Here is a 9,349-nt window from a genome sequence, read left to right on the forward strand (position 1 = left end):
AAAAAAAGAATGGTTTAATAGGCACTGCTTCCGTTTAGAGTGATAAGTTCCGGACAAAGTGGTGATGGTTCTACAACGCTGCGACTGTAATTATTACCACTTAATTGTACGCTTAAAAACGGTTAGCATGGACATTGTTGTTATAGGTACTGGTATTTTAACACAGTAAAACTTAATGTTAAAAAATAAGTAAATGAAACGCCAGCTGCCTCCATCTAACCGCTGGCTCTCTAAGATGCATTGGGGGCTGGCCGGAGGCAGTGGCGACCAATCAGAAGCCCACTGCGCACGCGCGCGCACGCGCACGCGCCTCTCCACCGGCGCAGTCCCTCCGAGTGGGAAACCGTACGTCAAAGTCGACGTCGGCAAAGCGGCGAGGGAGTCGCTCACGTGACGCGGAGGGCGTGTCGTTGACGCCTCCCTCTCGGAGATGGCGTCCCTGCTGCAGTCGGAGCGGGTTCTCTACCTGGTGCAGGGGGAGAAGAAGGTTCGGGCCCCGCTCTCACAGCTCTACTTCTGCCGCTACTGTCGAGAGCTGCGCTCGCTGGAATGCGTGTCGCACGAGGTACTGGGGCGGCCTGAGGGGGCCGGGGCCGGGCCGGGCCGGGCGTTCATCCGGGTCCCCGCGAGCGGCGGCACGTCCTGCGGCTTGGAGGCCCGGCCTCGTTTTCCCGGCGTGTTGTCAGGCGGTGCTTTCTGCCCCTCGGCGGGGCCCGCGGTTTGACATGCTCGTCGTTTGCCCTTCGGCCGGCCGGGCGGCCTCGGGTGCGGCGGAGAGGAGCTTCCGGTTCCAGGGCGCCCGCTGATTGGACGCACTTGATTGGGAGGGGCGGGCGCCCCGGCCGGCTCCTGGGGGGCTTGGGGAGAAAAGTGGGGGGGGCGTCGTTCAGAGCCCTGGAGGAGCGAGCCACCTTTCTCGGGTTTCTTTGGGAGGCGCGGGGTCCCAGCATGCACATTCACGTGTCTCCGGGCGCGCCCCGACTTGGACCAGAATCGGAACCTCCGCACGCTCCCTGTTGGGCTTCCTGGCTGAAGTCCAGCCTGCAGTGGGCAGGAGGTCGGGGTGGGGCGAGCCACGTGAAAATCGCCCACCGTGGGGCCCGTCGTGTAAGAAGCACCGAGTGTTAAAATGGGTGGTGCTTCTCTAGAGGGTGCAGTGCGGTCCCTCGCAGTCACAGGAGCGGGGTTGGCGACGGGATTGTTCAGAATGGAGAAGGCCCCGCCCCAAGTCTAAGACCCAGACCTCAGACTCCGCGCCCTGCGGTTGAGTACCTCGCGGTCTAACAACGGGGACGCTGGTGTTGCTGTGCATAATCTCCTGTCAACCCTCCTGCAAAGGAGAGAGATGGACACCCTTTGTGGAACCGCTCTCCAGGGAGAGCCACAGATGGAGTGCTTGCCCCCAGAGACGCAGAGCGGGTCATTAGGGAATGGGGGTGGGGAGCCTCAGGATTTGAACCTTAAGTACCTGATTCCAGCACTTAGCGTCGATCCCTGAACTGTGAAAACTGCATGTGCGCACCAAGTCATTCATTCATTATTATTATATTTCAGTGGGGATATTTTTCACAATGTTAAGAATAGTCAGGGGGAGCAATGACATAACACAGGGAAATTGATGCTGTTTACAATAGTATTAGCTATTGCTGTATGTATAACACATGTAAAAGGTCCTTCAAACACTTCGTGGAAGATAATTCAGTACTTTTCAATCCTGTTTTCCCCACCAACTCCTTGATGCGCCCTGGTGTAACATGCACATACTTCTCCCTCTCACACTAGAAATTGCTAGTGAAGAAGGACACAAGAAAAATCACGTGTTTGGTAGGCTGTGCATCTTCACAGGACCCTCCTGTTTACGATGCTTTCCTGCTCAGCTCCGTCCCCCAGAACTTACTGGATCAGATTCTCCCGTTGTGGGCATTAGGGAGTTTAGCCCCCATGATTCCTAAGGCTCTGGTCAGCTGCTGCTTTCAGTCCGTGGCTGCATCATTCGCAGCCTGGTGTGTCCCTGTGAAGTGGAGGCCAGCAAAGTTTGGGACGGAGGACGCTCATGAGGGCTGGGGCCACCCAGAAAGTGTTCATGGAAAGGCTGGAACTGGAGGTGCACCTGAAGGGATTGAGCAGAGTTTAGAAGTGAGGCAAGAAGAGATCGATTTCATGTTCATAGAATAAAGTTCCAGCACATGATTTGAGCAGCAACTTAATCTTTACAAAGATTATTGCAAATGATGAAAGAAGTTACTGGTTTCAGCATAGTGTTTATGTCACATTAAAGTAACCATTTGTAGGTGACTAGAATTCTCATTATCAATTCACCTGCCTAGTTTAAAGAAAGTAATTAATTATCCGTATCTTAAGTACTATTAAATTAACATTCAGACTTTTTAGTTTCATGGTAAGTAAAAGGGTATTGCTGTAAAATCATAGCAACTTCTAGGAAACAAATATCAAAATGTAAAGCTATTATTTCTTGGCATGTCCGCCATCTTGGACTGCACACTTCTGTAGATGATGTTACCATCTCTCTAACAAGCCCCCAGAGTAACCAGTGTTCGTTGAGTTCCACCACATCAGAACAGCAGCTTGGGCTTGCTTAAAGGACTCAAATCCTGTTCCTTGAGTTTGGGAAACAAAAAGAAGTTTGAAGGGGCAGGATCAGGGCTATCGGGTGAATGGGGTAAGGTTTCCCCATGAGATTCTCAATGGACAGCCCGTGCTCCTCCCCAAGAAGGAGATGGTCATGAAGGACCAAGTCCTCAGCCCGCTCGGTGGGCGTTTCTCTGCAACTTCTTCACAATAAGGCCCTGTAGTCGTCTCTTGGCCTTCGAGAGTCATCAGAACCCTCTGACCGACTTTGGCCTCAACTTCAACTGTACCGGCACCCCTCAGAAGTCACTGTCTTAATTGCCCACTCCCCCTTTTTGAAGGCATTTTATTGAGACAAAGACTGAGACAGCTCGTCTGTAGCCATTGACAGAGAAACGTGTTTAAGCACATTTTTATATATGAATTGGAACACGAGTAGCAATACTTTTTAACTTACCTCCTATAGTAAGACACTCTTGCTCATTCAGTTGTTTAATGTTTCATTTTTAAAATAATCTGAATTGGTTGGCTATAGCTGCCTTTGTAAATGTTAATTTTATTTTCTACAGTGAACATGTATCTCTTTTTCAATTAGGGAAAAAAATATTTAAGTATGACCAAGTCACTCATTCGAATAAAGCTAAATAGATAGGAAGGTATTTGATTCAAAGCTCTAAAAGTTTTTTATTTATCTGCTTACTAGACTATTAAAGAATTTTTCAATTATAACTTTATTACATAAACTACTCAATACATATAATAGGGAAGGCTCTGATAAAAGGGAGCAGGAAAAATTAGGAAGGAAATACAGAAAATCCAGAGTAGGAAAAAAAAGGTGGTTAGAGAGTAAAACCCTTAACTGAAAACAGTGGTTTCCTCATCTTCTGCTGCAGTCTAATCTATTTCTGAAAGTCATTATTGAGCACAGACATACACAAAAGCGAAATTGAGTTTGTCTCCTGTTTTTTTCTTTTTTCTGTTTCTTTCTAGGTGGATTCCCATTATTGCCCCAGTTGCTTAGAAAATATGCCATCTGCTGAGGCCAAACTGAAAAAGAATAGGTAAGATTCGAACTGAAAAAACGCCTGGCCATTTGCTATTGGATTCTGATTCATAGCGACCCATAGGGCGGAGTAGAACTGCTCCTTGGATTTCTGAGACTTTAAATCTTCACTGGAGCAGATAGCCTCATCTTTCTCCTGAGAAAGGACCGGTAGGCTCCAACTATTGACCTTGTTGTGCTTAGCAGCACGTAGCCCAGTACGCACCAGGGCTCCATAGGTAAGACTAAGATTCACTTTTTCTCTGTCCCTGAACTAAAAAAAAAAAATTAATAATTGTAAATTAAAGAATGCGTAGAATTCTGTTTTTCATTCTTTAGCATCACTTTTGTCAGATAGTGTCTTTGATCTTGTTAAAATCCTTATTCTCGCTCTAGAACTGTTTTTATTGGAATTATTGCAGATTGGACCAACGGTTCCTATTTACCTCACACCAGTTTCCCCTGCTGCTTCCATCTTGTATTTGTCACAAGTCTTAGACCAATTGGAGACATTATGACTAGCGAGGGTCCCTGTTTTCTGCAGCTTGCCTCCATCTGCCCTCATTCTTCCCTTTCGATGGCAGGGTCCTCCGACAGCAGCCCAGCACTGTGAGGCACACTTGGCACCCTGTCCGTTAGGCACTTCTTGCCCATGGCAGTGTCTCCGACTCTGCTTGTTTTTGACGGGGTGCTCCTTAGGGACTTACTGGGCTCAGGATTTGTTTGAGCAGAATTTGTCTGGTGTTTTTCTCGTGAATACATTGGAATAAGGGGAGGCCACAGAGGTAAAGTGCCTTCTGTCGTCACATCCTATCCAAGATGCAGACTATCAATGTGACATTACTGTTGATGCTTATTTTGATTGAGCTAGTGTGTGTCAGATGTCTCCAGTCTAAAATTCATTCTTTTTGTTTTTCCCATCCCTTCCCTTACGGTAGTACTCTTTGGAAAGTAGTTGGTATGCACAGCCCACACTGACTCCCACATCCATTATTTATCTATTTATTTTTGCATGGAAGATTTGCTTCTCCCCTCGTTCATTATTTATCCATTTTCTTTTATCCATATAGATATAGTTATAATCCAGTACTGCATTTTTTGTTCAGATTATTCTGCTTTGGTCATTAGGAGCTTGTGTAGCTACCTCCTCTTCCGTTTGACATAACCTGGTCGTCGTAAGTGGGGATGGACGTGTGTGTTGTGTTGCCTGTGCCACACCTTGCCTTCTGACTTTGCATTTACTTCAGGCCTGTTTTCTGTTTACTGCCTCAATCCTGGAATTAACAGTTTCCCCAAGGAGCCCTGGGTTCTTTTCCTGGAGAATGGAATTAGAAACCAGGATCCAGGCACTGGGTGTGGTTGTTGCCACTGAGTACTGTTGTACTTTTCATTGGCAATGAAAGGCTTTCTGGTCCCCATTATTACTGCTACCACCTCTGGATAGGAGCCTCTCTGATTTGTCTTTCCCATAAGAAACAGGTCCTGTATCATTTAATTCTCAGTGGATCCCTGGCAGGAATACTAAGAATTATGGGACATAACTTTAGAGCAGAGTTAGGATTGGCAGGAGAGTGAGGCACAGTTGTTTAGAGAAGAGACATTGCTGGAGGGGAAATGTGCACTGAGCACACGAGGAGAAAGTATATCACTGCTGACCCATTCCAGTGGATGGCATCGTCTGGTGTCTCAGTTGTTGGGCACTGCCATCCAGCAGTGGTTTTCCAAGCCCAGGCTTATTGTTTTGTTGCCTCTTAGTTTTCCATCATGTGATTGAGCTACCTCTGAAGGCGTGAGCTCTGGCATTTCTCGTGGCTTCTGAAATCTTTGTGTACCTTATGAAGCAAGTCTTGAATAGGAAAACCCAGACTCTTGACAGGGATTTCCTCTGTGGAGTAGGGTTGGACCAGGCTCAATTCTTCTGGAGTTTTAGCATTGAATCTTTTTATTATTATTAAGTAATATATTAATACTTTAGACATTTTGACAACCAAGTTGGTAAGAAGCCCCTGGGAATACTTTTTAATACTTGAGAGCCACTCCTCTCTTAATGTTTTCCCTCTCTCGGATTTGAACAGGTGGGCTGGTGTCTGGTGTAGGAGGTGCATGGTAAATAGCTGATGGGTGAGTGAGTGGTTTTGTTTGCCTTGGCAGATGCGCCAACTGCTTTGACTGTCCCGGCTGCATGCACACCCTCTCCACCCGAGCAACGAGCATCTCTACACAGCTCCCAGATGACCCGGCCAAGACCACCACGAAGAAAGCCTACTACCTGGCCTGTGGGTTTTGTCGCTGGACTTCGAGAGATGTCGGCATGGCAGACAAATCTGTGGGTGAGTGGGATGGATCTCAGTGTGAGAGCTTACACTTTCTTAAAATTGAAGTACTAATGCCCATTATGGGGGAAATACACCTGTTAATGAAATGTATCATGAATAAAATTAAAATCCAAGTAACAAATTAAAAGAAAATAATTGGATCACATATAACAGACTAAAGATGCGTAACCAAAACATGTGAAGAGCCCTTATATATGAATGACATGTAGATGTATGATCAAGTAGATAATAAATATGCAAAGGATATGAATGGTATCTCTTAGAAATATGAATAAAAATGGCCAATGAATAAGCAAACCTAGAGTATGCAAATTAGAATTTCACCCATCAATTTGGCAAATGTCATAAAATCTAGTGATACCACGTATTGGTTGGAATTGGGTAATAGCTTCTCTTAGACCCTACTGCCTTGGAGAGGAATTCGATGGCATCTGTTGAAACGCTTCCACGTGCTTTCCTCTTTTTGCCCAGAAACTCTATGTCCACATAGAGAAAAGGCAGATGGGTTCAGAGAGATTTAGAAGTAGACAAGGAAATGTGTGTTTGGGATTAAAAACCCTGTTAAGTCATTGCTTCCCTCTAATTGTGCATTTCAGGAGAGTGCATTTCTCTTTATTAGGAAATTCCCGTTTGTTGTTGTTTTTACATTTCCTGTGTTGTTGCTAGTTTCCCTCTAGTTGATTCCAGCCCACGGTGCCAAACTCACTATGTGTTAGCATAGCTAAAATGAAGGTGGACTTTAGCCAGGATCTCTCTTTGGATTCTTTAAGCAATTTGGGAGTAAAAGTGAGTGAAATTTCTTTAGATTCAAGTTTACTTTTAGCCCTTGATTCTGTTTAGTTAGCCCTTTGATTTAGAATACTTATGCTCTTGATTGATTTCCTAGCTTTGTACATTGAGTTAGTAAAATACTCTTTTTAAAAATAAAAGCTAGGCAAGAGTATTTTAAAACATTTGTTGTGGAGAGTTACTTGACATGAGATGTATACTATAAAGATCCTGTGACATCTTTTTAGATCAACCGTTTATATGCGTGTACTTGAAATGTCAGTTTAACAAGACAGTTGTGAGAAATTGTCTAGGAATTTAATACTCAGAGGAACTGGGGAGCTAATAATGCCAAAGGGGGTCGATGCACTAGAACTGATTGTGATGATGTATATACAACTCTTTTTAAAAGTGACTTTCACTGTGGATGTAGACGATATGTGAATTTTATGTCTATTAAACTATTAGGGAACAAAAAATTTAACAGCAACACAGTATGTGCCTCAGTGAGTTAGTGCATTCTTTATGTTCATATTTAGTCTATTTTCATCAAGTAAAGTAAGCAAAGCCCAGAAATCCAAATAAATGTCTCAGTCTGTTTGCTCTGTGAAGTGAATGTTTCATAGTACTTGGATTATGAACTGTTAGGATTGATATAAATGTATTTTCTGTGCCAGCTTCTAGAAAACTCTCCAGTCTAGCATACCCAGAAAATAATAATTGAATCTACAGAGCTCGTTAAAGCATACAGATGCTTTTATTTTTCCATGATGTCATCGGTGTCTGAGAAGCCCTGAAACCACTTTAGTTGAAGCTATTTGTTTATTTATAAGGAAGTCGGTGTGCAGGAAAACTTGCAGTGAGCTTATTGTGTCTCTCAAATTGCTATTGAGAATAAATTACCAGTTCAGGAAGCAATTAGATTCAGATTCTTTAAAGTATTATGGCAAATGAAACATTTCTCCAACATAATTCTTTACTTTTCATTATTGCATTAAATAAGACAACCTGTAAAATAATATTTTTACTATTGCTTCCAAGAGAGTTCAGAATCACCTAGAGCAAAGTAGTTGAGTCCTTGTGGGAAAAACAATTTATTTTTAATTATACAGTTATATAATGATACACATTCATGTATTCGCCACCCAGTTTAAGAAATAAAACATGACCAAAACAATTTAAGCACTTGGAAAACCACCCCATCTCCATTGCATCCTCCTTTTCTGTCCCCCAGAGGTAATGATCATTGAATTCACTGTTTTTTACCCGTAACTGTATACTTCTCTACATATACATGGGGGCTTCTGTGGAAATTAGACTTGAAAGCTAAGGGAATTTTCCATTAACGTTTTGAAGGTCCTGTATATACAAGGACCTTGTATTGCTAATGGGGTTCCAGCTTATACATATACAGATTTATTCCAAACAAACACGTGTTTAAACGTGTCTGTGGTGGCCACAGACATGCTCTCTCAGCTATACACTTGTCTTTATCTCATTCAGATGCCTTCCAAAATGGTCCATTCTAAACAGTGGCTTCTGAGGGGATCTACCAGACCAGTTATATTCAAGACAGAGAGGTCAACTCAGGAGGCGTTAACGACTGGTTTGGGGAGGATCCCAAAGGGTAGTAATCTTGATAAACTTGATCCTTTTAAAGGACACAGGTCAATCACAGGCTTAATATGAAGAAATTATATGAAAATTGCATTGGTGAGAAAGGGGGCAGAAAAAGTATGCCAATGATTTTCCCCCAATCACGACAGTGCCCCTGCTTATTCTTCAGAGGTAGCCAGGACTGTTCTCAGAGGGTTAGAAGCCCTTACCCCATCCCCCTTCACATCCCTCATCTGACCCTTCACACTGACCTCGCAGGGCAACACAGTGTAGTGGTATGATAATCTTCTTAGGTCAATATACATCCATTTACGTATGGAAGATGATGCTGAAAAAAGTTTATGGGAAAATTCCATTATCTTTTCATTCCATTTTTCCATGAACTTTCTGAAGCCCACTCGTGTGTGTTACCTACATACTTTTTATCTAGATAATGTCTAATCTGTTTGTTTTTGTAGAAGTTCTGTGATTTTATGCATTATAGCTTCATTTTGTGGCCTGCGGAAGGCTTGAGTTTATAAAAATAATTGATTAGATGTGAAACTTCTCGATATTTCTTTGTTTTGCAGCTAGTGGCGGTTGGCAGGAACCTGAAAATCCTCATACACAAAGGGTAAGCAAAGGATCGTTAGAAAGCAAATAAGAAACAATAGAGGGAAAAGCCAGCTCTCTCCCATCAGAGTGTTCACTGTGGTCTGTGCTGGAGAGCATGGGCTGTGTCTGCTGGCATTAAACGCAGCAAGAGCTTCCCACAGTAAAGTAGCCTTGCCGGGATAGGTCTTGGGCTGCTCAAATTCAGGGTCCGTAGTTTAGAAATCACCAGCTGTGCCGTGGGAGAACGAGGAGGCTTTCTGCTCTTGTAAAGATTCGCAGCCTCCAAAGCCCAAAGGTGGGCAGTTGTGCCCTGTCGGATTGGTCACTGAGCTGGAATCGACTCCATGACAGTGGGTGGCTTCTCGTTGTAAGGTATCCCATGGTGGTTTTCCAGTCTGATTTA

General features: G+C 43.9%; 1 protein-coding gene across 3 annotated transcripts in view; it reads left to right on the forward strand.

The window, feature by feature from the left end:
- The first annotated feature begins 399 nt into the window (after positions 1-399).
- Positions 400-9,349, forward strand: part of DCTN4 (dynactin subunit 4) — a 35,174-nt gene continuing 26,224 nt past the window's right edge. For all 3 annotated transcript variants that reach the window (XM_004696729.2, XM_004696730.2, XM_045284614.1), the window contains exons 1-4: positions 400-565; positions 3,580-3,650; positions 5,783-5,961; positions 8,922-8,965. In XM_004696729.2, the coding sequence (XP_004696786.1) occupies positions 431-565; positions 3,580-3,650; positions 5,783-5,961; positions 8,922-8,965 (429 nt within the window). In that variant the 5' untranslated portion in view covers positions 400-430. The remainder of the gene's footprint in view (positions 566-3,579; positions 3,651-5,782; positions 5,962-8,921; positions 8,966-9,349) is intronic.

This window comes from Echinops telfairi, unplaced genomic scaffold (genome assembly GCF_000313985.2).
Source record: "Echinops telfairi isolate 266 unplaced genomic scaffold, ASM31398v2 ScPeMD7_7469;HRSCAF=8507_0, whole genome shotgun sequence".
Lineage (NCBI taxonomy): Eukaryota > Metazoa > Chordata > Mammalia > Afrosoricida > Tenrecidae > Echinops > Echinops telfairi.